The sequence below is a fragment of the Marmota monax genome, unplaced genomic scaffold (genome assembly GCF_021218885.2).
Source record: "Marmota monax isolate L192 unplaced genomic scaffold, Marmota_monax_Labrador192_F-V1.1 WCK01_AAM20220418_F8-fsc00006, whole genome shotgun sequence".
In the NCBI taxonomy this organism is placed as follows: domain Eukaryota; kingdom Metazoa; phylum Chordata; class Mammalia; order Rodentia; family Sciuridae; genus Marmota; species Marmota monax.
This window is the reverse complement of record NW_026693712.1, coordinates 19,168,168-19,195,754: the sequence shown is the minus strand read 5'-3', so window position 1 is coordinate 19,195,754 and position 27,587 is coordinate 19,168,168. Positions and strand designations below refer to the sequence as shown.

General features: G+C 45.3%; 2 protein-coding genes across 5 annotated transcripts in view; both read left to right on the top strand.

Moving 5' to 3' along the window:
- Ube2d2 (ubiquitin conjugating enzyme E2 D2) overlaps nucleotides 1–7,677 on the top strand; it is a 54,797-nt gene extending 47,120 nt beyond the window's left edge. For all 4 annotated transcript variants that reach the window (XM_046460323.2, XM_058584290.1, XM_058584291.1 and 1 more), the window contains 2 exons: nucleotides 3,244–3,337; nucleotides 6,014–7,677. In XM_046460323.2, coding sequence (XP_046316279.1) covers nucleotides 3,244–3,337; nucleotides 6,014–6,059 — 140 coding nt within the window. In that variant the 3' untranslated portion in view covers nucleotides 6,060–7,677. The remainder of the gene's footprint in view (nucleotides 1–3,243; nucleotides 3,338–6,013) is intronic.
- The window catches only part of Cxxc5 (CXXC finger protein 5), a 57,977-nt gene continuing 33,702 nt past the window's right edge, over nucleotides 3,313–27,587 (top strand). The window contains exon 1 of the mRNA XM_058584289.1: nucleotides 3,313–3,337. The gene's annotated coding sequence lies outside the window, so the exon portion shown is untranslated. The remainder of the gene's footprint in view (nucleotides 3,338–27,587) is intronic.

Sequence of the window (27,587 nt, the reverse complement as noted above, 5' to 3'; positions counted from 1 at the left end):
CCCTCCACTTTCAAGAAACATGTTCGGAACCTAAATATACAGAAAATGTATGTGTGTAAATATAAGTAAAAGTTATTCATTATCAGTGAGGAACCTATGCAGGTTGTAGAAGTTATTCTTGTTATGGAAGAAGAAAATACAGTAGGTTATAAGCCAAAATCAATTTTCCCTGAATTAAAAGAGCTAAGTGGTGTACTAAGAATCCTTTCATTAGGTCCAGATAATCACTATCCTGCTTCTCTTTCCTAGAAAGAAAGTCAGAAAAGCTACTTCTTTAAAATTTATCCTTTTAAATTTGTCTAGAAGAATAAGTAAAGGGCTGTGCATGATGGCATAAATTTTTAATCCCAGCCACCTGGAAGCAGAGGCAGAAGATAAATTCTAGGCCAGCTTGGGTAATGTAACAAGACCCTGTCTCAAAATAAAATAAAAAAGAAGGGGAAGGGGCTAGGGCTAGCTTTGTGGTGGAGTGCTTGACTGGCATGTATAACCTTGGGTTTAATCTCTAGTATCATTGGAAAAAGAAGAAGAAAAATTAAAGGGAATTTGTAACACATACTAATTTTGAAGTATGTCTGATTTTATGTGAAGAATCAGTGGTAGATGGGGCTGGGGTTGTGGCTCAGCGGTAGAGCGCTTGCCTAGCACGTGTGACTTCCTAGGTTCGATTCTCAGCACCACATACAAATAAGTAAAAAACAATTCATCAACAACTAATAAAAATATTAAAAAAAAAAAAAAAGAATCAGTGGTAGGGTCTGGGGTTGTGGCTCAGTAGAAGAGCACTTGCCTAGCATGTGCAAGGCCCTGGGTTTTGATTCTCAGCTCTGCATATAAATAAAATAAAGGTCCATTGATCAAAAAAGAAAGAAAGAAAAAAGAACCAGTGGTACTCTTGCTAATTTGATAGACCACTGAAATTTCTTCTTTTTATAGTCAACACTTTCATGAACATTCAAAAATCTATAACTCCCTTTTGTAATTTCCGGGAAATACATGCAGTCTTTCCAAATTCTATTAGAATGTGCCATGCTTGAAGAGGGCATTAGGTGATGGTACATGATGGGAAGAAAAGATGTTTTAGGACTACCATCTACCTGAATTGTGCCCAACGGAAATGAAGAGTCAGAAAATATTCTTTCCTGATGTTTTTTATTTGCTATATAAGGCAAGGAAATAGCTTTTTTTTTTTTTTATTACTAAACTGAACAATAAAAAGGGCATGTCAACTTTTTCTTTGTCTCTCAGAAGCCCTTGATCTCTGTAGAATAGATTGATAGGAAAATTAGTAAACCCTTTTCTTGTTGAATTTGGTCTTTTGGGAATAAAGTGTACTCAAAGTCATTGCGTCTTGGCACAGAATACTAGAGAGAAGTAAGATAAATTCTGATACCATCAGAATAAAAGAATTTGAATTTATTTCATTATGTCAGAGACTACTTAATGTTATCAGTAACCTGTTCCCTCCTTTTGCATTCAACAAGGAATGCATAAATTAATGACATATTTAAATAGAAGAAATTATACTATTAAGGTTTATCTGATGCATCCCAGGTTATCACTGAGGAAATAGCTTAGATGAAATCTAAATCATTGCTGAAAAGAATTTAAGACTTTAGTAGAAGTATGTGTTGTATTTATATATGTGTGGCTATCCCCTTTGGTAGCAAATTATTGCCTTCATGTTCTTGACTTGGACTAAATTGTTTTCAGTTAAAAATGAAACAAATCTGTTGGAGTTGTAGCTCAGTGGTAGAATGCTTGCCTGGCATGTGTGAGGCACTGGGTTTGATTTTCAATACTTATATATCTATACAAAGGTCCACTAGCAACTAAAAAAAATATTAAAAAATAAATCCAGTGTATCTGATAATGGTACCTGCCATTGACAAAACAGTGATTGTTGAATTTCACAGTTGTCATTTTTGCTTAAGAGAATTCAGTAATGTGGTTGTCTTTGTAATTTTGAAAGCCATATATTTTCTTGAGTCTGGGCTTCTGAAAATTGAACTTCATGTGTTCTGACAAGTGTTCTTGGTCTAAGATTTGTGGAAGACCTATTTTGTTTAGTGATTTTTTAAATTTGGTTTTTATTCTTTTGGTGGTGCTGGGGATAGAACACAGGGCCTAGTGCATGCTAGGCAAGTGCTGTACCACTGAGCTATACTCCCAGCCCAAGACCTGAGTTTTTAAATTTCATTCTAATCATTAACTCTGGGCCAGATTCTTTAGGAATTTAGGCATAAAAGCAGTCCTGTCTATGCTACTTACATCATGGGGTAATTATGACACTGAATCAAAGGGGCCAGATACTCTTACCTGGGAGGCCAAGGTGTCTGTCATTCAACATAAATTTTCTGTTGTTTGTTTTAATTTGGGGAGGTGAGTACTGGGGATTGAACTCAGGGGCACTCAACCACTGAGCCACATCCCCAGCCCTATTTTGTATTTTATTTAGAGACAGAGTCTTACTGAGTTGCTTAGTGCCTCACCCTTGCTGAAGTTGGCTTTGAACTCACAATCACTGGGATTATAGGCGTGTGCTGTTGCACCCGGCCTTCATTTTAATTTTTTAATGAATCAGACAGCTGTTTCAACTTAAAATCTCTGATGATTACTGGTAGTAATAGAAAGGGTCTGGCATAGTGGTACACTCCTATAATCCTAGTAACTAGGGAGGCTGAGGCATTAGGATCACAAGTTCAAAGCCAGACTCAGCCATTTAATGAGCCTCTAAGCAACTTAGCAAAACCTTGTCACAGAATAAAACAGAGCCAAAGATGTAGCTCAGTGGCAAAACAATCCTGGGTTCAATCCCCAACACTGCAAAAAAGAAAAAGAAAAAAGATGGAATTTACAAAGTTTCTAGTTACTACATTATATATAGGTTCTGTTTTTGGTGTGGGGGCAGTGTTATCAGTTGACCACTGAGCTACATTCCCAATCCCTAAATTGTTAGAAGTTTTCTCTTGTGTTTTTTTCTACCCATCGAATGTGTTCCCCCCCCCCTTTTTTTTTGGTACTAGGGATTGAACCCGGGGGCACTCAGTCACTGAGCTGTACCCCCAGCCCTTTCTTTCTCTTTAAGATATAGCTCACTATGTTGCCTAGGCTGTCCTTGAACTCACAATCCTGCTTCAGCCTCTGGAGTAGGTTTACATGCATGGGCAAATGCACCTGGCTAGCTCTTTGCATTTATTCTCTATTAATTTACATATTTATGTGTATATTTTTTCTTCCTAGTACTCTTGTCCATCTGTTCTCTGTTGTGTGATCCCAATCCAGATGATCCTTTAGTGCCTGAGATTGCTCGGATCTACAAAACAGATAGAGAAAAGTAAGTATGCCTCTAGACGGAAAGCTATCATGGTGGGATGGAAATGTTTGTCTCAAAGCTTTCTTGTCTAAGGACTGAACATATGCCAAATATCTTAAACGAAGTCTTAATATACTTTCCTGTGAACAAGAAAGAGGAGTGTTTGCACTAAGTATCATTATAAATAGATTATACTGATTTTATCTCTAGTTGTTTCGTTTCTCCTGTTTAGATAAACTTTACTACAATACATTTTCCATCATCTTTACATCTTATGTTTAGTTTGTTGTTGTTTTTTTTAGAACTTTTTAATATTTATTTTTTAGTTTTCAGCGGACACAACATCTTTGTTTGTATGTGGTGCTGATGATTGAAGCCACACACATGCCAGGCGAGCGCGCTACCGCTTGAGTCACATCCCCAGCCCTTATGTTTGGTTTTTGACATAAAATAATTTGCATCAAGTTCCCATTTGTTTTGCATAGGTATTTGTAAATTAATGGGAAAGAAAATTGATATTTCTACCAATCTAAGGGAAGAATAACAAATTACCTACGGAATATGAAAGCCCCAAATTTCTTTTAAAACAAAACTTGAGGGCTGGGGTTGTAGTTCAGTGGTAGAGTACTTGCCTCCCATGTGTGAGGCCCTGGGTTCAGTCCTTAGCACCACATAAAAATAAACAAATAAAAATAAAAATTTTGTCCATCTACAGCTTAAAAAAAAAAGAATTTAAATGCTTTAGAATTGTATACTGTGAATTATTGAAGAGTGGTCAGAATATCAACAGATAGTGTTCTTTCTATTTTGTTTTATGTATTAATCAGTAGGATTGTAGGACGAACTAGATGGAAGCAGATGGATATTTTTCTTAAGTTAAAATATAAAGGATTGGCTGGGTGTGATAGTACATGCTTATAATCAAGCAACTTGGAGGCTGAGGCAGGAGGATCAGAAGTTGGAGGATCAGCAATTTAGTGAGACCCTTTGCAACTTTTAGTAAGACCCTGTCTCAAAATAAAAAGGACTAGGGATGTAGCTCAGTGGTCAAGCAACTCTGGGTTCAATCTCCAGTACCAAAAAGAAAAAGAGGTGTGTATGTATATATATATATATATATACACACACATACATACACATATATAATTAAAGAATTATTTGAATTTTGATGGATTAGAGAGACATAGTATTTTGTGGGTTGTTTTTTTTTTTTTGATGGAGCTTAGTTTTGTTTGTGTTTAGGTCCAAATAGAATTGTAGTCTTGTGTTTCTGGCTGCATTCAGAATAAAATTACATTGTCCTTAATTTTTTTTTTTTAAACTAGCCATTTTGCCTACTGCCTAGAATTGTGGCCATGAATGCTTACCAGAAGGCAGATCCTAAGTTATTGTGGTAGTAATGTTTACCAGAACTTTTCTGCATCCGCCCCCCCCCCCGCTGGATTTTGTGTTTGTTTGCCTTTTTTTTTTGCTTGGGCGGCTACCAGGAATTGAACATTGAACTCAGCGATACTCAACCACTGAGACACATCCCCAGCCCCGTTTTATGTTTTATTTAGAGACAGGATCTCACTGAGTTGCTTAGTGCCTCACTCTTGCTCAGGCTGGTTTTGAACTGGTGATCCTTCTGTCTCAGCTTCCTGAGCTGCTGGGACTATAGGCATCCACCACCATGCTGGGTTTTGTTTGCTTTTTTGTTTTCAGATAGGTCTCCCTATGGTGCCTTAAACTCCTGGGCTCAAGCTGTCCTCTTGCCTCAGCCTTTGAGTAGCTGGGACTAAAGGCACTTGCCACCATTCCTAGCCTTGCTTATCTCTCTCTCTCTCTCTCTCTCTCTCTCTCTCCATATATATATATATATATTTAGTTGTTGATGTACCATTTATTTATTTGTTTATTTATTTATGTATATGAGGTGCTGAGGATCGAACCCAGTGCCTCATACATGCTAGGCAAGTGCTCTGCCACTGAGCCACAACCCCAGCCCCACATTTCTCTTTTAGTATAAAAATTACAAACTACTGGAATGTTTTCTGGAGTAGTAAGCCCATACATTTTGTCAAGCAAAGTTAAGTTCTTTCAGAACCAGTTATTTTATTGATATAAATGAAAGCATGATGTCAGTTTAATAACTGTTAGTATATGATTTGAAGAATCATACAATGTAGAATTCCAGTTTTAAAAACTTCAAATAAATGAATTAAAGAGAGTTGAAGGTCTTTCGTTGAAATAGGTCAATCAAGTTTACAAAAAGTACATGCCAGCAAATGCTAAAATTTAAGTAAAATTCTCCATAAGTATCATTTACAGAAAATTATTGTGCATTTTATAGGTCTTTCCTGTTACCATTGAGTAAAGGCTCATTATAAATTTGAGGTAGCCCAGTGTGATTGTACACACCTGTAATCCTAGCTACTGGGGAGGTTGAGGTAGGTGGATTGCAAATTTAAGGCCAGCCTCAGCAACTGAGACCCTGTTTCATAATAAAATAAAAAGGACTGGGGATGTAACTCAGTGATAGAGTGTCCCTGGGTTCAGTTCCCAGTATCATCAAAAAGAAAAAAATTAAGGTTAAAATAAGGTAGCTTTGCTAGAAGTTATTTCCCTCAAGTTATTAGATGGAATAATAAATAAAATCTGTTGCTTAATAACTGACTCCTCACCTATGTTAAGCCAAGCTTCTCTTTGTGTGTACAGGTACAACAGAATAGCTCGGGAATGGACTCAGAAGTATGCGATGTAATTAAAGAAATTATTGGATAACCTCTACAAATAAAGATAGGGGAACTCTGAAAGAGAAAGTCCTTTTGATTTCCATTTGACTGCTTTCTATGAGCCCACGCCTCATCTTCCCCTGTGCACATGTTTACCTGATACAGCAGTGCTGCGTGTTGTACATACTTGGAACAACAAACTAGAAATACTGTACTTCTGTACCAACATTGCCTCCTAGCAGAGAAGTGTGTGTGTGACAAGCCAATTCTCCAGGCAAAACCTAGGTGTGAGACTAAAAAATTCTCCTTATTGACTTAAATTTGGATAACTACAAGGTGTGAGGAATGGTGGGTGGTACACGGTGTATGCTTGGATGGGGTAAAGCTCCACTGACCTGTAGGAGATTGTTTTTAAGTGGAATCCATTTAAACTCAAAACAGTTATGAAATGAAGAACATGTAGCTGTTTCTGTATTAATTTTATTCCGAAGGACCTACAACTTAGGTGAGAAGGTTATGACCAACCAGATTAAACTCTACCCACATCCTATATTTTAAGGTCTAAGTTTAACTGGTCAGCATTTAAATGGATTGGAGCTATTAGTATATAAAGTGTGATGGGCTTTGTTCCCAACTTCTTTTACATCTCCCTGCCCCTTCAACCTTCGTCCTTTCAGCACCTTTCTCCATATTCTTTGGTTTGTATGTGGTTTCTCAGTTAATACATAGCTAATAGCTCTTATTTTTCTTATGTTTTTAACTGCTTAGGTCTATTTGGATGTAAGGGTGAAAATTCATTTGATGGAAATACTTGTGTATATTTAAAGACCCAATTGCTCCTCTGGAGCTTGTACGTTCAAGAATGATTAATCTGTGTAATAAACTGATTACTACAGTCATTACATATAATTTTGTGTGAATAGGCTTTTTGATTTTAAGAACTTTGTCTAGCTGAGATTAGTGGTGGATTTTCTTTCTCTCCTGAAATGTTTTCATTGATAATGGTTGCATTTCAAAATCATGAAACAATTTCAGTTTACCTAGAAAAAAGGACATCTTGAGCAGTTTTATTGAACAAAGAGAAGCATAAGCTTAAAAGTGTTTTCATGAAACGTATGTGCAGCATTCCAGGAACATGACTGTTAAACTAAATAAGAAATTTGCTTTATTAATGAAACTAAGCTGCATCACCAAAACCTTGTGACATTCCCTTGGTACATAGGCCATAAAACACAAAGGCGATGCTATTTGGTAAGTTAATCCTCTGTGATTGTAATTTTAGAAGAGCAACTTTGACCAAACCTGAGCACAATCTTGTATTGGAGCGTCTACATAATTACTTTGCACTAACATTTGTAGGATGTTCATCCAATTTTAAATTGTACTATATGTGGCTTTTTGAAGTCTTCCCTTGACTCTGGTAAAATGTAGTTTGAAACTTGTAAACAACTGTATCTGTCAGAAACATCATGTGTGTGAACTAGGCAAATTACCATTCCCCACCCCCCTTCTTTTCCTAATTTAAATGTAAACCAGGCCAGCCTGAAGGCCTTGAATGATGCTCTCTAGCCATCAGGTTCTTTAAATGCATCTTTACACTCTTGCACAAAAATTGAGGAATAAATGTCCACTGCTTTTGGTTTTAAACTTGGTCACCTTGTCTTATCTCTCAGTGTCACTTCTCCATCTTAGAAAGAACCTACCTGTGATACAACCTAAAACCCTCTTTAAGTTCTGCATCTTTGGATGGCTGCTTATAAGCATTTCAAGGGTGCTTATTAGCATCCTGAACCTTGTAGAAAAGGCTTAACTATTAATAGGTGTGGGAAAGGAGTGAGGATGGAATTTGAACCTAAAATCACCTTATTTAGTACCATGGGCAGGTGGGAATTTGGTTGTGGGTTTTTTTTTTTTTTTTTTTTTTTTGAGGAGGGTTGTGGGGTTTTTTTTTTTGTTTGTTTTTGTCCAGTTTTGGGGATCAGGCCCAGGGCCTTACACACTTGGCATATGCTAGGAAGGTGCTCTGTCACTGAGCTACATCCCTAGCCTGAAGAATTTATCAGTTTTTGACTTGCTATTAACTCTGCTGTTGACTGTGGGTCAGCTGCATAGATCTTGAAAGCCTTCTTTATTTGCCTCTCATCTAGTGGTAAAAAGCAAACCGTTTATTACCACTTATTAGATCATAATGAGAATATTTTCACAAGGGTGCTATAAAGTATTTTTGTGCTACATGAAAGCTGCCATCCTGGTGTGCAGGTGCCAGATTAAAGGTTTGGATGGTCACAAACAACATTAAGCTCTTGAGTGAAATTTCATTTAGTCTTGCTCATTTGAGAATTATACACACTTGGTTCAGTCATGTGCATGTGCCTTGCCCAGAATGAAGGCCACCTTTGCCACTCAGAAAAAAATTGTTACTCAGGGTGGTTCTCATCTAGGAGCATGTTGCTCTGTGGCTTTCTAAAGCTAGTTTGCAGCAACCTTGATTATCTTCAAGCAATAGTTACAAGGGAATGTTAGTGTATGGGTTTCCTTTCGTTTGCTTCTTTAAAAACAGGTTGAAATACTTTGTCAAGTTAGAGTTGGATCAGTTTCTTTTGGTAAAACTAAATCATTTCAGATATTTGCATGCTGTTATTGGTCAGCAGTCAAAGGGAGCATTGTCCAGTTTGTTTTTCTTTCTTTGTAGTGGATATTCAACCCAGGGGTGCTTTATTATTGAGCTACATTCCCAGTCTTTTTTATTTTTCATTTTGAGACAAGTTCTCACTAAGTTGATGAGGCTGGCCTCAAACTTGTCTCCAACTTGTCTCCGTTAGCCTCAATATCCTGGATTATAGGCATGTGCCATCTTGCCTGGTTTATCCTGCAGGTTTCTACACTTTGCCTAGAACAGTGACTTGGAAGGGCTATAGGGATGGGAATGGTGGGAAATTCTGTAGAGAAGGAAAACTCGATGGTCAGAGAAGGGGACCTTTCTCTGCACTGACATAGCTAAAAAACAGAAGCTTTCCTTTTCCATTTCCACCTGCTGCAATATTCTACTTTCTAAGTCATTCCTCTTTGCCTCAACAAGTTACTTTGAAACCTAGCTGGGTTGTCAGGAGAAATGGAATACTGCTTTTTTTGGTACTAAGGATTGAATGGGGGCAGGAGGGACTTAACCACTGAGCTATATTACCCAGCCCTTTTTATTTTTTATTTTGAGATAGGGTCTCACAAAGTTGCTGCTTAGGGCCTTGCTAAATTGCTAAGGCTGGCTTTGAACTTCTGAGTGTCCTGCTTCAGCATCCCAAGGTGCTGGGATTATAGGCCTGTGCCACTCTGCCCAACAGAAATGGGTTATTTCTAAAGTACAGTTAGAATGCTTATAAACATTGTCTGCAATTAAGGTGAAATGCTGGCTTTTTCTTGGTGTGCTCTGTAGTGCTCCTTAACATGCCGTGATGAGGTTTTAATAGAAGAAGTCTCTTCTGTTTCTGGTCTTCTGAATCAGGAATAGGCATCTTTATTACCCCTACAGCAAATTTTGTCACTAGTGTTAAGAATCCATCTTTGTGCTATGCACATACTCAGATGAAAATTGGCTTCCTCTTAAGTTCTCTTTACCTCACAGAAGTCTTCGTAAGCCTTTAACTGACACTGTAACTTTACTTAGCTGAAGCTGGTATAGTGGTACATGTTCAGGGACCTCTTAATATTTCCAGATCGATTCCTGGGCTGAGCTTAGAAAAATAGGAAAACCGGCTGGGCACAGTGGAGTGCACCTGCAATTGCAGGTACTTGGGAGGCTGAGGCAATAGGATTGCAAATTTGAGGTCAGCCTGAGCAACTTAGCAAGACCTGTCTTAAAATTTTTTTAAAAATAATAAAAAGAGCTGAAGATATATCTCAGTGGTAGAACATCACTAGGTTCAATCCCCAGTACTATAGGGGGAAAAAAATGAAAGAAATAGGGAAACTGTTCAGGAGATCATATTGTCAGGGTTAATATTCATGAAATAGTTCCCTTATATTTTTCTTAGTCAATATAAGTGGAAAGGTTTAGACTTACTTAAAGCCTTTAAGTCCTTTAGCCTTATATAATACTGTTACCAACCAGCTTTTACTTTTTCTCAGTGACTGCTCTTGGGGTGGTTGAGGCCAGATCAGAAAAAATGACCAATTTTATTTTTTAAATATTTGTGGGGCTTTATCTGGTCAGAGGCATAATATAATCAGCCTCTTAGCAGATGTAAACCATAAAAGAGCTTGGGTTGTAGCTCAGTGGTAGAGCACACGTGTGAGATGCTGGGTTTGATCCTCAGCACCATATAAAAATAACAAAGATATTGTGTCCATCTATAATTAACATATATTTTTAAAAAACTATGAATACCATCTTCCTAAGACAGCAGTTTTAGTAGCCATCTTCAGGGCTGGGAATGTAACTTGGGGCAGAATGCTTGCCTAGCATGGGTTCAATCGCCAGGACTGCAGATGTATGTTCTTTGATTAAGTGGTTTTGTGTTGTTTGCATATAAGCCTACTTGTAGAATAGGCTTTTCCAGGGCTGGCATGCCTGATTGCCCTACATTGTACTGTGGAAGCAAATGCTTGTCAGACGTGTTGATGCTCATCAGCGACTAAAGGATAAGGCAAGGGGATTGCAAATTTAAGGCCTGTCTCAGTAATTCAGTGAGACCTTGTCTCAAAAAATAAGGACTGGGGATGTATGTAGTTCAGTAGTAAAGCACCCCTGAGTTCAATTCCTGGTACTTTAAAAAAGGGGAGGGGGCTGGCAAATGATTTACCACTTTTGTAAAAACAAGAAGAAACAATTGAATGCCCAAGCTAGTTGTCCTATGCTGCTGCTATACAAGGAAGAGTAGCAGCAGCTTTGGTGAATGTACCATGTTCTCTTTCAGACTTAAGATTTGAGGGGGAATAGTGGCTATTTCCCCAGGCACATTTCTGTCTATCCTAAGATAGGTGTTCTCAATGTTCTCCTATTTGAACCTAAGAGGACTACCACCCCCATTGTTTTTGGAGGTACTGGGGATTGAACCCAGGGCCTGGTGCGTGTTAGGCAAGAGCTTTACTACTGAGCTATATCCTCAGTCGTTTTCATTTTGACACAGGGTCTCACTAAGTTGTCCAGGCCAACCTTGAACTTGTGATTTCGTTCCCTCAGCCTCCCTAGTAACTGCGATTACAGGCTTATGTCCCTGAGCCTGACTAGTACTTATAAATCTTGAATCCTTGTGAGTTGTTTGTGTGTGTGTGTGTGTGGGGGGGGGGGTGCTGGAGATTGAACCCAGGGCCTCTTGAACCACTGGGATTACAGGCATGCACAATCCAGCCACAAATCTTGAATCTTTACAGGTATCCCCCCCCCCCCAAATTGCAGGGCCTCTAGGGAATAAAAGTGAGTGGGAGGGGCTGGGGTTGTGTCTCAGTGGTAGAGTACTTGCCTTGCATGTGTGAGGCACTGGGTTCAATTCTCAGCACCACATATAAATAAGTGAATAAAATAAAGGCCCATCAACAACTTAAAAAAATTTTTTTTTTAAATGGGAGGGTTTAGTTATGTTAACCCTAAGACTAGCTATTCCCCAGATTGCCAGCTTTCTCAGGTTTTCCATAGATAATGAGGTGGCTTTGGAGGGTTCTAGAAAAAGCCCACAAATACAATCAGACATTTGGGCTCCAGAACCAGCACCATACCGTGTCAGAGGTAAGAGAAGTTTGTATGCTTAAAGTAATTGACAAAAGTTGGGCAGGGGTGTCTGGAGCTTCCCCCAACTGACCCAAGGAACAATACTGGTATGGTTCATCTGGATAGTTTCCCCTCAAGCCAGGGGGAAAGTGTGGCCATCTTTGAAAGTGTGATTACCTCAAGGATGTTTTATAGAGTTGAGGGGAGCTATTCTTGTTTTAGAGGTCATTCAGGGCTTCCTGCTGCAGAGTGACTAAAGGATCTCTAGAAGCTAAGACTTTCCCAGACCTGCCAGTAAAGTTGAGCTTTTTGGAAAGATGGCTCCAGTTCAGCTGTGTCCTCCTTTGTAGGAAACACCGGGAGGGCATTTGAGAAGAGGTTGGGGAGGTTGTGGTGCATTATTACGAGTAAGGGGGTAGGTTCTCCGCAGGTGGATTCAAATCTCTAAGCCACATAGAAAGGACACGTTTGAAGTTTTAGACTTATATTATACTTGGAGGTGGTGGGGGAGAATTGCCCTGTCACATTGGGTCCCTAGGTGGTTTCTGCTCATTCTGCCCCCAGTCCAGCCCTGACTCAGGTGACAACTGATGTGGTTACATTTCAATGCCTGCAGGTGGATTTATCAGGTAAATACAGGTGCCATTTACCAGGTTGGGGAGTGAAGGTGGCCTTAGTTTCTGAGTGGATGCTAGTGCCTGAGTGGCCAGCAGAGGGCAATGATGACCCATAGCTTTAAACAGCTGTAAAGTGTACAGTCAGTGAATCTGCATGGACAGAACCTGAGAGGGGCTTTTGTTGGGGTGGAGAGACTTCTTCTGGGCTTGGCTTTTGTTTGATGTGTCAGTAACCAGATGAGTCAGTGCCTGGTTCAGTCAGGTTCTAAGAGAACCTTACAGTGAGGAAAACAGGTTAGTGACTTATATTCCATCCAGAGGCCTACCAGTAGTAGCAAGCTGTTATCTTCTGTCTTACCTCCTTATGGCTGTTGTAGACTGTGTGTGAACAGGCTAAATGTTGTCCAGGCCAGGGCCATTATCTGCAGGTTACATGGGAGCAAAGACCTATCCATTGCTTCATATGAATAAGGGGATCCATATTTTTGGTACCTACTGAAGCAGGCAGTCCCTGTGCCTACACCAGGCTAACCCAAGTCTTGCCTTTCTACCTAGCCTAGGCAACTATGACATAGTTTTTCTAGATCCTGAGGATGGAGGCCTGGAGACAGGAGGAGAAAAGCAGGGCTGGTGATAGTGCCTGGGAAATATTCTTGTGCATTTCAATCTAGTGTTCAGGGGAAGGCCCACAGGCTCCCCAGTCTTCCTGCCCAACAGCTGTGAGCCCCCAGGGCCACCACCCGGAAGCCAGCTGCCTCTTCATGGGGAATTCTTTGAAATTCTAGGCTTGGCCATCTGGGTATGCAAATATCTCCAGATTTGCTGAACCCACCAAGTGGCTGCAACCCAGGCAGAGCTGTGAGAACTACACTACCCCCAGATGGGGAAAGCTGCCTAGGGGCTGTTGGTGCCTGGAACACAGGGCTTTGCCTACTGATAAATTCTAGGGAGGGAGGTCATGGGAGCTCTTCAAGTCCTCTAGTTCCTAACCATGTAGGGGATTTGCAGGAAGCTCTGGACGGAAGAAAGTCCCTTGAGTAAGGAGGAAACTCTCCAGTCTAGTTTGGCTGAAGGGAAAAACTCTTTGACTTCCTACTATGCCAGACCCAGGCAATAGAACAGATGCTTAAGCATCTCACAGTAGGGCTTGCAGCTTGGCCCCCAAGCCTGCCCCTGGGGCTGATTATCTGGCTGCTGCAGGAGAAATGTAAGTTCTAGTGGGTGGGAAGTCAGGGTCAGGGTGGAAACTTACAGAGGAAGCCACGGAGAATGTGGCTGACGGGTTCCAGACCTGGAACAGCATAGGGCAGCATGTGTGTATGTGCACACATGCGTTATATGTATGAGTTCAGGAGCTTGTGAGAGAATTGTGAAGGTGGACATTCCTTAATGATTATGCATAAATCAGGTTAGTATTTAGGTTCTGAACCTAAGTCAGTAGTCTGAAGAACAGGAATCAGATCTGGGTTTAAACCACAGGCCCAAGGCTTTTCAGTTGTATGATCTTAAGCAAATCATTTTTCTGTCTTTTTGATTTTTCTCATCTAGAAAATTGGTGCTTGGTCCATAAGCAATACTTTTTTGACTATTAGTGTTTGTGGGTTCTGGGAGGGTAGGCAGGCATGGATGGTGGAATATCTTTCCTGAATAAAGCCAGAGGTTTGTTCCTCTTGGAGCTGGACCAGCTTCTTGGACATCCAGGGACCTGGGATAGGCTCTGGGCCCTTTGGGGCCTACAACTCATATCCCCTAAGATCTGCAAAGTGTCTGCCTATGAATAGGGTAGTAGGCAAATGACATGCTTGGCTGGCATGTGTATAGCTGCCCATCCTGGTGAATAAAAGCTGGGAAGGAAGGTAGTGGGAGAATTCACCTCTAGGCATGGAGTTGGAGGTGCTGTGGAAGGAAACCAGATCTCCCCTGTTTCTCAGTCTTTCCTGAAGGGTTGAGGAGAGGGATAAGTTAGTGGTTGATTGTAGCACCCTAGAGTCAGCATCCTTGCTGTCCCCATCCTAGTTTAGGGACCCATTCCTCCTCACACACACATTAGTCAAGGATGCCCTCTGGGGGGAGGGGTCTTGGTTTAGTGGGCAGGAATTGGCATCCAGACACAGGTTAGGGAATTAACCAGAGTCACACAGCTAGGCAAAACTAAGGAATGTTGGGAGTCTAGCCCAGACCTTTAGGGGGAGCTCCCAGCTGCAAGACATTCCTGGAAACCCCTGGGTGGGCCCAGATCTAAACTGGAGGAAGTGAGGGCTACAAGTCCAGCTGTCCCTGCACTGGAACCACTCCAGGGTACACTGAAGGACTAATGATCTTGGCCCTGCTTCCATTCACATGCACTCCTGGGAATGGGGATTGGGGACATGCTGAGATCTGGGTCCAGCCAGTTCCTGCTTTAGATGTGGAATGGGGAAGGCCTTCCCAAGGACTCTCAGTTTCTCTTGTTGAAAATGAAGGAATTGTCAGAGGGACTGACTTTAATTTGATAAAGCCGAGGAACTTATTTTGGAGGCTCTGGTATCCTGAGTGGGTGACCCTTGTGGGAGAAATGCTGTATATTCCACGACCTTGTGGGAGTAGAAGGAAATTAGGCCAGTAGTATGCACTAGTTGAGTTGCACCTGGTGATAGACTGGGAGTGTTTCCCCACCAAGAGCCAGAGCCATGGCACTCTGCTGCTTGGGCAAACACTGCTGCCCTGGGGGAAGGGGGTCTGGGCTGGGTTGGCTGTATATTGGGAGAAGTGAAAATGTGGCCTGCTATGCCAGTGAGTGCAATAGCCTGAATTGTGTTTGTGACACTTGAGTTGCTTCCCAGGTATGTGTAATAGCAAAATTAGTTTTGCCACTGGGGTGAATCTGGTTTCCAGAGAGGAATGGACCAAACTGGAAGTGATGACAAGTACCTGCAGCATTATGTAGGTATGACTTAGTAATTTATAGCCATGTATAGTGTAACCCAAGACCCCCTATGTGTTGAGTGCTTACCATGTGCCTGGCCCTGTGCTAAACACTTCACTTGCATCATTCCTGTGAGAACCCTTGGGTTTAATGCTCTTTTGCCTATGCCCCAGTGCTTGTGCCATGTGAGGTTGAGGGGAACACAATTGTATTTGTGTTGGGTGTGAAAACTTTATCCTTATTTTAGTTACTGGGGTGCACCTCATAGCAGGAGGTGCCCCTGTTGTATATTATCCTTGGGCTCTTAATCCCATTGTGTTGTATAGTGTGAGACCCAGTCTGACAATGTTCTTTAAGACAGTGACGATGTATAATATGGGTATGTGACTTTTTTGCTTTGTTGTGCAGGCAGAGTTGTGTGATTGAGACCACTAGTGGAGTGTTTGGCTTATTCTGTGTTCTGGTGATTTGGTGGGTGTCTTGTGATGGTGTGAGGCCCTGTTGTGTGATGTACTGGTTGTGTTATAGCGTGACTGATTGTATGTTGAATCCTGTGTCATTATTACATACCTGTGACCCTGTTGTATGTCCCTGCAAACTAGGTGCTTGGTCCTGTTGTGTTGTGACTTCTATCAGAGACTTGTGTAACTGTGGTGAGTGTGACTCCTTTGTGATGTTGGTGGCCCAAGTGATATCTCCCTGTACAGATTGTGTCCGCAAGACCCTGCAGTGCCCTTTTGTGGTTCTCTTGTGTTTTTTGACCTCGGCCACGAGTGCCCCCACTCCTGCCGGCCACACCGCCCCTCCCCCGTGCTGTCCGCCCGCACCGTGCGGCGATCGATCGCCATTGATTGTCCCTGACGAGCTGCTCCACTTTCCAGCCAATGTCAGGAGGGGGGATCTCCGCCGCCCTGGCGGTGTCATTTCCACACACTCCCTGGGCTGCCGCCACAACGGGCGCCGCCAAGAGCCGGCCTGGATCGCCCGGAGCGCGGACTGGACCGCCCACATCCTGGGAGGAAGCCCCCGACGGCGCGCGGCCTGACCCTTCATTGCTGGCCTGGCCGCCGATTTCCCAGGATGGGTGGGTGGATGTTGTCCCCAAACGAGTTTGAGCTGTCTGGTCTGGGGTGGCTGCTCCCTATAGGTGCGCCTGCCTAAGTGACAGGGTGGGGGCCATGCCGCTTCCGGCTGACAGAGGCGCCAGCGGGCCAGCGTAGCTGACCCAAACAGATGCTAATGATTTTCCGGGAGGCGCTGGTTATCTCTGGCCTCAGCCGGCCGGTGTGCGAAACCTGGGACCAGCCAGACCTCATCCTCCCTCTCATTCCAGTGACCCCCACTAAATGACCAGTTGGTCCCAAGTGTACCGTGAAGGTCGCAGGCTGCCCCGTGTCTCCAGAATTGTGACTAAGTGGAAATATTTGCTTCTTGTCCACTCTGGATGCTACTGTCTTCTCTTCTGAATGTCTTTCCAAAGAACCTCCACCACCATATACACACCCAAGCATGGGAAACTGAGGTCCGAAGAAGTGTGCTGCCTGAGGTCACGCGGCCCCATCCCTTGCTCAGTTGAGTGGGTCACTCACTCTCTGAAAACCATCCTGTCGGGGACCAGCAACCCCTCCCCCTCCCCCTCAACACCCTCCACCCCCACACACACAGGGGACGGAGCCAGTTTCCAGACTCCCCGGTGGAAGTGCTGACGTGGCTCTGGGCAGCTGTCTGGGGCCGGGAAGCGGGGCAGATGTCACGCAGCCCAGGGGAGGAGGCGGCTCCGCGGGGAAGGCGGGGAGGGTGGGCAGGGCCTCTGGCCAGGCGAGACTGCCTCCTCCCCCTCGGACCTGGCTCACTTCTGTCTGGAGCTGGGGCACAGCCACTGGGCTAGGCTGACACGCCTCCAAGACTAGCTGCAGCTCCTCTGTGTGGCTACTGGCAAGTGCTGCAGCCTCTCTGAGTCTTTCTGCTAGAGAATAACAGCACCTGCTTTGAATGGGTAGGATCCTCAAGTGAAAGCAGAGGTGTGTGAAGGCCGGGCCCAGTGCCAGGCACATTGTTCCTGTTCAATAAATGTCAGCTATTGTTATTGTTGTCTTTGCAAGTGGGAACTTGGTGTGTCCAAAGGCAAAACTGAGTCCTGAGAGTGCCAACCATCTTCAGAGGTCATTACAGCCAGTCTGCTGCCTCACTGCCCCTGGCTTTCTACAATTCTCATGCCTATCTAGCTTTGTGCCTTCTTACTGCAGTGTCAGCCCCTCTTGGCTCTGCCTGCTGCCAAGCTGCCCCTCTCCCCGCCTCTTATCCGTGTGGTTCCCTCCTATCTGGCGGCCACATTGGGTCCCTGGAGCAACACAGCCCCCCTGGGAACAGCAATCGATGGGGCGGAACAGCCTCCCTGACAGATGGACCCACGGAGGCTGGGCTGCTTCAGCAGAGCTCCCTAGGAAACCAGAGACAGGAGCTGAGCCACCATGGCTGCCTCCTAAATAGAAATGGGAGGGGGTGGAGGAAGGAGGAGAGGGAGGAGGCCTGAGCTTCCAACCAGCCATCTCTAGGCTGGGGCAGCCCTTTGGGGGTGGGCTTGAAGCAGGGCAACCTTCACCCTTTTCCAAAGGCCCAGAATCCTTGGTGCAGGGAGGGCTTTGTAGGGTTTGCCTGGAAGTCTGATGTGTGAATCCCCCTCCATTTGCAAATGAAATGCTTTACCAGGTCCATACTTTTTCTTATATATCCAGAGGCTGGCATGTGGGTAGATAGGCAGACTGGCAACATACCACATTTCTAAGGCCACAAGGGGTCTTTGAAGCCAGAGTGGCAGAATTAGGCCTTCTCTGCCTGTAGAAGGTGAGAGATGATGAACCTTGGCCCCTTTATGGAAGAAGTGGATGGCTGAGGGTGGGTAGGTGGAGGATACCTCCTATTTCCATCCAGGCTCCCAGATTAGTCATGGAAGTTCCTCCCAGGGTTTAACCCAGGTCTTGAAACCTCAGCACTACTGACACTTTGAGCCATAGGACATTTTATTCTTTGTCCTATACATTGTAGTATGTTTAATACCTCCAGTCTCTAACCATTAGATGCCTGTAGCAGCAGTGTGATAGAAAATGTTTCCAGATATTGCCAGATATCCTCTGGGAGATTCTGTAGTTCAGGACCAACCCTCTGGAGGAGATAACCAGGACCCCATGGGGATGCCAAAGATCTGCAGTAGCAGGGGAGGGATCTTCTAAAATAGCTTTGTCCCCAGCTATCTCGAGTCCAGAAGTGTGGGAAATATCTCATACCCCTGACTCTAACTGCCAGGTTGGAGCATACCATGCTTGCTTGAGATGGCAGGGCTGTTGGCGTCACTGCTCAGCTGTGCCAGGCTTGATGCCAACATCTCACTGCTGAGACTAAGAGTCATGGAAGTGGGGGGGGTAGACGAGGTCATTGGGCTACTTGCTACCCAGGTGGCCTTCTGTTCAGCCATCTTGAGTTGGGCCACCAGCATGGATGATTAGCCGCCTCCCTTCCCCTGATGCCCTGCCAATGTCTGCTGCCTCTCTCTAGGTCACCGCTGGGGTGGGGATGGGGCTGACAGGACTCATATCCAGTGGAGGCTATTGCTATAATGTGGGTTGGATAAAAGGTACTAAGTATCCTAATCTGCAGCCCTTGAACCAGAGGACTGGGGAGGGGACTCCTTTGAGTCATTCTCTTTTTCCCACCCAGGCAGGCAGGCAGGGAAGGGAAAGCTCTCTGGTGTACAGTGTTACTGCTGTGAAGTCCCTACTTCTGTCTAACCTACTTCCTTCTTCCTAAAGCATCAGCCCTGTCCTGGCCTGCATGCTCTGCCCTAGCAAAAACAGTGCCCAACATTGAGGCCAGGGTGTGCCATCATTCCTGGGGAAGAGAATTCTCACCCATGGGGAAATCTCAATCAGAATACAGGTCAACCACTGCCTGGGTGGATGGACAAATGAGGATGCCTAAGTGGACAAGGCTGGGGAGATAGGATTTGTGCCATATCATACCACCCACTGATCCCAGTACCAGCCTAGGTGTCCCAGGGTAAGGAGGAGGGAGTGGCTGGGGAGGTGGGCAGTGGCTTTGTAACCAGAGATGGGCTTGGCGGGCTAAAGCACCGCTTGGGGCTAAGGTTTAAAATAGCGCCTCGTCCTGGCCAGGATCGTGTTCGGGTCACCCACAAGGCAGCATGGCTACCACCATCCAGCTCAGGTTTCTCCCCTTTTCTGATGATTTGGCAGTGGAGGAGGGGGCTACTCTGGTCTCTGGAAGGGGGTTCAGGCACTGCCACTACAGATTCCTGACCATGCACTGGCCTCCCATACGCAGCCCCACCACAAGACACAAAACTTGTTCCAACCATATTCTGATGGCCTCCCTCCACAGTAAACATTTAGCACCAACTGGGGGCCAGACACTGGGCAGGGCATGGGAATGGGTAAGGTCTTATCCCTGTCTTGGGCCCCAGGAATGCAAGAAGGGGTGGGTGATCAATATGCATCAGGGATCCTGTCCCAAGGACCCATGTTTCATTTATGTCCCAGCCTCACCCTGAAAATTCTAGTCCTGAGGAAAGCAAGAGGAAGAAACGCACCCACAGGCTACAGCAAGAGAGAAAGTTTAGACCTCAGGTAAGCCTTCTACCTGAGAACAGGAAGGTAGCTACAATGAGGAGGAGAAAATGTCTTCAAAAGCTAGCAATCATCCTAGAGCTTAACCTGGGAGGTTCATAGCCTGTTTCCCCTGTAGGGAGTGACCCAAGAGAATGATCTGGTACCCTCCAGCCTCTCATGCCCAGGCAAAGGCCTGCCAGTTTATTCCAGTAACTCTGTGTCCACATAGGGTGCCCATTTCCTCAGGCTAACCCAAAGAATAGGGAGATAGGTCAGGGGTATTAAGAGGGAGTCCCTTTAGTTTTTCAAGGGAGGGAGATAGTTATCACCCTGCCACTCCCCATTATGCTGTTGGAAAGTAGGAGAAAATTAGTTCCAACAATAAAAGCTTTATCTACACCAGTCCCTTCTGCTCCACTCTCCCTTACTAGTTTCTGAGTCCCTGGATAGTGGCCCCTGGGACCTGGCAGGTGGGGGTTCTCCCTGCCTTTCCCTTCTTCCTCAGTTTTGGATCACGGTGGGGGAGATGGTGACATAGGAGGCCAGGTCAGTTTAGGACCACATGCCTTCTAGATGGAGCAATGGCCAGTCCTCCTGACAGAGCTCACATTTATCTAAAAAATCATCTTGTATATCTTAATGATTTCTCAACAGCCCTGATTGAAGCATGCCTAATTTAGTCATGCCGTAAGTAACTTTTTATATTTCCTTAGGGAATCATTTCACTTATGAATCTTTTCTGAATCTGCAATCTCGATTAAAAGTTGATGTTGTTTTTTTCTGTCTCCTCTGCTTCTGAGATGCCTCCCTAGTGAAAAGGGTGGCAGCAGCATCAATCCTCCCTCATTGGCCTGTCTGAAGAATTCTTCCTGGGGTGGGGGGAGCAGCTAAGCCTCCCTGGCAGTAGCATGTGGAGGATGTAAGCTGGGGAAGGGGCTCCCAGAGAGGGGGCACAGTAGGGGACATTGATAGTCTCTTGCTCATACAACCCCCCATCTCCCTACTCCTATATGGGGCCCCGAGCAGTATTATACTGGGGAGAGGGCTTGTCCAGCCCCTCCAGCCATTAGGGTGTCTCCTCACCTATTGCTTAGGAATTTGAGAAGGGGATGGGCTGAACCCCTTCAAGGATTCAGCTCACAAGTACAAAACTGGTCCAAATCCAGGTCATCTTCCTATATAGCTGCCATAGTCTGGGTAAATTACTTCCCTTTTTTTTTTTCCCCTTATTAGCAAAATAGGAATGAGTTGCTAAACAGATTACCTACCAAGTAGGTAAATTGTTTTAATATAACTCCTCCACGAAGGCAGCCTTTGTTGTCCCCCCTCACCCTCAGGACCCCAGCACCAGGAAACAGGTTAGAAAGATGTTGAGGATACTCTCCCAGTTCTGAGCAGTGTCTATTTCTCACCCCATTCATTATCTAGTCCTGGTGACACCCCAGGTGGAGTGGGTGGGACAAGCATAATTATCTGCTGAGACTTCAGTCTTGCCCAGGGGTTCCCCCAGAGGGCCCCCACCCATCCCAATGTCTGGCTCTTTCCTATGAGAAACAAAGGTCAGGGATACAGCACAAGACAGGAGGGCAAATTAGATTGAGAAGCTCTCAGAATTTAGAGGGAAGGGCCATTCCCTTTGAAATGCCCCCCGCCTCCTACTTTTGATAGTTGGGGGAAGGACTTGCCCAGGTGCTGAGACCTCTGGCTCTGACCTCTGACTTTTGACTTCTGGTGTGGGGGGTACTCAGGCCAGAGTCATGGAGGGGGGTGGAGCCCAGGGGACGAAGTGGCGGCTCTGGGAGTTAACGATTTACGAGGGGCCCCTTCCTGAGGCCTCCCTCCTCCCTGGCCCAGCGGGCAACCCGTGACTGCCCAGGCGGCTAGACACAGAACCAGTCCCACCAGTTCAAAGAGCAGTTCATCCTGGGGCCCACCCCTTGCTCTTCCTGAGCACCCCATCTTGTAGAGTCTAAAGAGGAAGGCAGAGGAGGGGTTGGTGGACTGGGTGTTTGGGGCCCCTACTCTGGTCCATTTTTGGAAATCCTGGTGGGAAGAGCATTTACAACCGTGCTCCAGCCCCTGGGGCCAGGTAGCTGAGAGGCAGCAGAGCTTCAGCAGGCCTCCCCCATACTTCACCCCATCCTGCAGGCCTTAGGCAAAGCACTTTCAGGCCAGGCTGGCTTCTCACTGCCTAAGCATCCTCCTGCAGGTCTAGGACCTTCAGGTTTGAAACATGCCCTCTCCTTCCCCCAAGGCCTCCTCTTCAGTTACCTTCTCTCCCTTCAGCAATGTTTGCCTTTCCCTCTTCATGATGAGGGGGGTGGGGTGGGGCTTGAGCTACAGCTTTGGCCTCTGGGAGCACTCAGTCCCATTCCCACAGCACAGGCAGCCGAACCATGATTTTGCCTAGAGAAGCCAAGGGTTACTGTCAGGGGCATGATACCCTGCCAGATTGTCCTTACTCCCTCTCCCCCCTGTACATACTGTGTTCCTTGTTCCTGGCAGACGATGTGAAGCTATATCTACGGTTGTCTATGGCATGCATGTAACTGTGGTTGGGCATGGGAAAGTGTATGTACGACGAGCGGAGTATGATTTCTGCTCTTTCCCAGACTTTGTGTGTTGGGGCTGGAGTCCCTCTTTTGCCCCACTCCCTTCCCTTCTGTTTACATAAGGTCAAGGCCAGGCATGAGCCATCAAACTGATTGCTCAGAAATGGGCAAGTCTGGACCCCTTGGGAGACAGACCTATGAAGGTTTTTTTTTTTTTTAATTATTGTTGTTTTGTTTTCTGGTACTGAGGATTGAACTCAGGGGTGCTTAACCACTGAGCCACATTCCCAGCCCTTTTTTATATTTTATTTAGAGACAGGGTCTCACTGAGTTGCTAAGTTCCTCACCAAGTTGCTGAGGCTGGCTTTGAACTCCCAATCCTCCTGTCTCAGCCTCCTGAGCTGCTGGGATTGCAGGTGTGCACACCACACCCAGCTCTGACCTATGAGCTTTTTGAATATTCCTTTTAGTTTCACAGCTCTCTTGCCCCTTCAAAAATCATGGGGTCAATGGTGAGGGAAACCTGAGGTCCAGTGGTTGCTGTGAAGGCTGAGACCCCAAAGTTCTGGGCAGTTAAGCCCCTCCCTGCTTCTGTCCATATTGGAATTTTGACTGAGATCACTGTCCACTATGACCCCATTGAAGACTATCCTGTACCCTGTCCTAGCAGGCAGGGATGCCAACACCCTTGCTTCCATCCTTGAGACTGTAACTCTTAAGACTCCTCTCTGCAACATTTCTGGTCACTGGATGTTTAATCAGTCCTGGCCACTAGCTCATACATGGCAGTTGTAGAAAATGCCTCAGACAAGGCGTAGATTGAAATCCTGGTTTTGCTACATTGTAACATTGAACAGGTGATGCAGCCTGAGGATTAAATAAGTATGTGCACAGAAAGCAATTAATATGGTGCCCAACACATAGTAAGTGCTTAGAAAGAGGTAGGCTATAATTGTTATTATCTGACCTACCTAGAGCCAGGCTTCAGGTCTAGGGCAGTTTGGTAGCCTCAAAGAATTTTCATGGGTTGTGGTAGTGGAGAACAGGGAGATAGAGGAGCAAATATAAGCTTTTGGGGGGTTGGGATATATCCCAGTGGTAGAGGATTTGTGTAGCATGTATGAAGCCCTGAGTTCAATACCCAGTGCCATACACACACACAAAAGCTATTTTAGCCAGGTGGGGTGGCACCCATCTGTAATCCCAGTGACTCTTGGAGGCAGAGATAGAAGGATTACAAGTTCCAGGTCAGCCTTAGGCAATTTAGTTAGACCCTATCTCAAAATAAAAAGGACTAGGGATGTAGGTCAATGGTAGAGTGCCTGTGGGTTCAATTCTCAGAACCAAAACAAAAATTTCTCTGCAGTATGGTCACTGTGGCCATAGGAGGGGACAAGGGGCCCAAAGCAGGCCACAGAGTACAGCTATGCAGTGCATGCACTTCAAAAAGGCACCTAGCAAAGGTAGCTAGGAAGGCTAAAGGGCAGTCCATGGGCCTCTTGCATAGGTTTCTATATATGCTCTAAGTGGATGACTTTTTCTAATTTGTACAAATGCTACTGGTGGCCATGTAGGCATGGCCCAAACTCAGGCTGGAATTGACACAAAAAGCTCCCAGTGGAAGTGATATGCTATTGGTCTTCAATGGAGTTTATGGGGTGAGCTCTTCTAGGCAGAGGGATGAGCACATGTAAAGTCCTGGAAATCTGCAAGAGGGCCTTGGAGTGTCTGAGAGGACTGCTGATATTAAGTGGTGTTGGTCAGCAGAGACCTGGAATTGAAAGGAGAAGAGGGCTGGTTTGGGAAGGGTGGCCATGGTGTCTGAAAGGAATAATTTGGGAGTAAGGGGCTTGAGCTGATTCTGTGCGCTCTGGGAAGGCACTACAGGATTTGATTCAGGTGAACTCCTGGTCAGATCTATATGGGAGAAACCTCAGGAGCACAGCAAATCTCAGGGTTAGAAAACAACATCAGTGCAGTCTCACTTTTTTCCTCATCTGAAAAATGGAGATGATATAAGAAGTTAATGAGATAATATACCTTAACTGTTTAGCACAATGACCTACTGAGGTAGGGTAAGGCTTTATAAATGCCAGACATGAATTTTATCAGCAGGATTCAAGAGAGCACCATCAAGCTGGGAGGTAGCTCAGTGGTAGGGTGCTTGGGGCAAGGCCCTATATTCCATGCCCAGCACTGCAAAAGAGAACAAGAAGGAAGCACAACACCAGCACTCCTCCCTAGAAGACAGGGCAGCTGGGTACAAGGACTCTTGCTCCCCATAGGTGCTGGAGACTTGAGGAACTGGCATCCTGACTTGAAGTTTGAATGATTACTTGAAAGAAGTCAGCAGAGAGCCAAGTGTGGATGGCCCAGGCCTTTAATCCCATCGACTCAGGAGGCTGAGGCAGGAGGATTGCCAGTTCCAAGCTAACCTCAGCCACTTAGCAAGACCCTGTCTCAAAATAAAAAGTAAAAAAAGGACTGGGGATGTGGCTCAGGTTGAATGCACCTGGATTCAATCCACAGTACCAAAAAATAAAAACACCTCAGCAGAAAGTTTAATAACAATGTGAGACAAGCATTCCTTTTTGGAGGTAGAAGAGGCGTAGCAAGTCAGAGTGACTTCTCTTCTTGGGGAAAGAGGATAAGGTGAAAGTGGTTTCCACAAGGGCAAAAGCCCCCACCTCATCCTTCCTGAGTGTCCTCTGCTTGTCTCAACGTCCATAATGGAGAGTTCTATGTGGATGGCTTGCACTTGACATTTCCTGTCATAGTACATTTTCCATATTCTGGCCCTGTCCTCCCTTGTTCCCATCTGGGTTGGACAGGTAAGGGTCGGGGTCTCCACAGTTCTTGATTTCCAGGAGAAGGAAAAGGCTACAAGATTCACCCTCTGATCTGGGACAAGTAATTGTCATCATCGCTTCCCTGAGGAAACCATCACCATTGGGATCACCTGGTCTTCTTCCACTGTAGCCTGTAGACCTTCACTTTTGTAGTTGGGTGGAGGTGGGAATAAGGATCTCAAAAAATGGATAATGTACTCCTCTATCGTGATGTATGTAAGAAATAATAAAAAAATAAATTTTTAAAAAAGGATAATTAATAATAATTCCCTAATGGGGTAACTGTCTACCATCCTCCCATGGATCCTGGCATTAAGCTTTTTTTCAGGTGTACAGAATCAGGTTCTGCACTTTATATCAGGTTTCATGGGTTTGTAGGTTAGTTTCACTTTTTGGGTCCTAACTCGGAGGCCTGCTTTTAACTCCCAGGAAACAGGTCCTTCCTCACAGTTTGTGCCTCTGCTTTCCCTGAAATGGTAGATGGGAGTGGATTAATTGCTAGGCCATCCTAGAGCATCTAGATCTGTGATTCTGCTTCATTTTTCCTGTATGCTCAGTGACAAACAGTGCCTACCCTCTCAAGGCGAGGCCCAGAATATCTTTAAGCAGGTTAGGGGTGAACATTCAGGGGTATACACTGTCTTAAAATTGTATTTCCAAACCAAGAACCTTATTTTTACTCACATGGTATGTTTACTTGGGGTATCTTTGAAGAAGCCTGCTGGAGAGGTGGAGAGAGGCTAAATGCCTCACCCAAGGGAGATATATATATATTTTTTGGGGGGGAGGGGTGGTACTTGGAATTGAACTCAGTGGTGCTCTACTACTTAGCCAGCCTTTATTTTATTTTGACACAGGGTCTCCCTAAATTGCTGAGGTTGGCCTTGAACTTTTGACCCACCTGCCTCAGCCTCCCCAGTGGCTGGGATCACAAGCCCACCACACCCAGCAAGAAGTCATTCTTTGACACAATAGTTAAAGAAGAACATTTCAGCATTTGTCCAAGGAAGGAACTGGCTGGGAGGGGGGTATCCCTGATTACTGGGAAGAGTCACTCCTTGTGGCCTGGGATGTCAGAGTGGGAGAGGCAAACATTCCAGAGGAGTTCTGCCCTTTTACACCACCCTCACCCCCAACTGGTTTGAGCTTCAAATCCACACTTAGAAGGCTTAGAGGTGGCTGTGGGCTGCTACTCCAGGGGGACACTGACCATGGCCTTTGCCCTGGCTGGGAAACTGCCACACAGCACAAAAGGAGAGAGGAAGCTGCAAGGTGGGAGCAGGTTTCGCTTCTCCGAGGGAGGCCTGTGGCTGAGGCATCCTGGCTGCAGTTAACTCCCTGTTATCTGGACCCCAATCAAGCTCAAACTGTAACTTTTAACCAGAAGGAGGCCAACTTCTCCAATGCATTGCCCACCCCACCCCCACCAATCCTGAGAATTGAGAACTTCCAGTTTGGGATTAGGAAGAAGTCAGGGCCTTGCTCTATAGGTCCCTGAGAAGACATCCTGCAGCTGTAGGATTAGCCCAAACCGGGCAGATGAGGGGTGGTGAGGGTACTGGAATAAGGACGAGGATATACCCACTCAAATCTATGTTTTGGGTGGACGTTTATTCTGCCAGAGCTGGGGTTTCGTTCTTTCAGCCAGTATCTATTGAGCCCAGCTGTGTTCCCTGCGCTGTTTCATGCTCAGAGTTCGTAGGCTCTTGAGTCTCAAGCCATTACAGTGTCGTCACCTTAACCCCAGGGCTCAGTAGGTTGGGCTGGCACCTGCCTCCCAAGAAACAAAATGTCCTTTCTCAGATCAGTTTTCTCACCTGTGAAATGGGAACAAAAATTCCGCCCCTTTTCTCCCAGTGGACCTAGTGTCTATTGAATTACAGGAAGGCGCTCTGGGAAGGGTACGGTCTTTGAACACGCGCCTGGGTTCCACAGCCCTGAGCCAAAAGTCCCCAGCCCAACGCACACCTAGTAGGGGAGGAGATGCTGTCTAACTCTCTCGATCCTTGTAGCTTCTTCCCCCGCTTACCAGGGGGCAGAGGACGGCGGGTTTTCTCCGAAGGTGCGTTTCCAGGCCCAGGCATCACAAAAGGGAGAGGCTTTTTTTTTTTTTTGTAAAGTTGCGCGGAAAAAGGGTGAAGCAGGGAGCGCGGGGAAGCTGAACCTGGGCGGACCTCGGCACGGCGCAGGGAGCTCCAGGCGCAGCGGCTGCGGCTCCAGCTCAGAGCCTGCGGCGTCCAAGTGGCCAGAGCTGCGCTGGGAGGGAGGCGGCAGGAGGAGGGAGGGGAGCCGAGGTGGAGGGGGGGGGGAG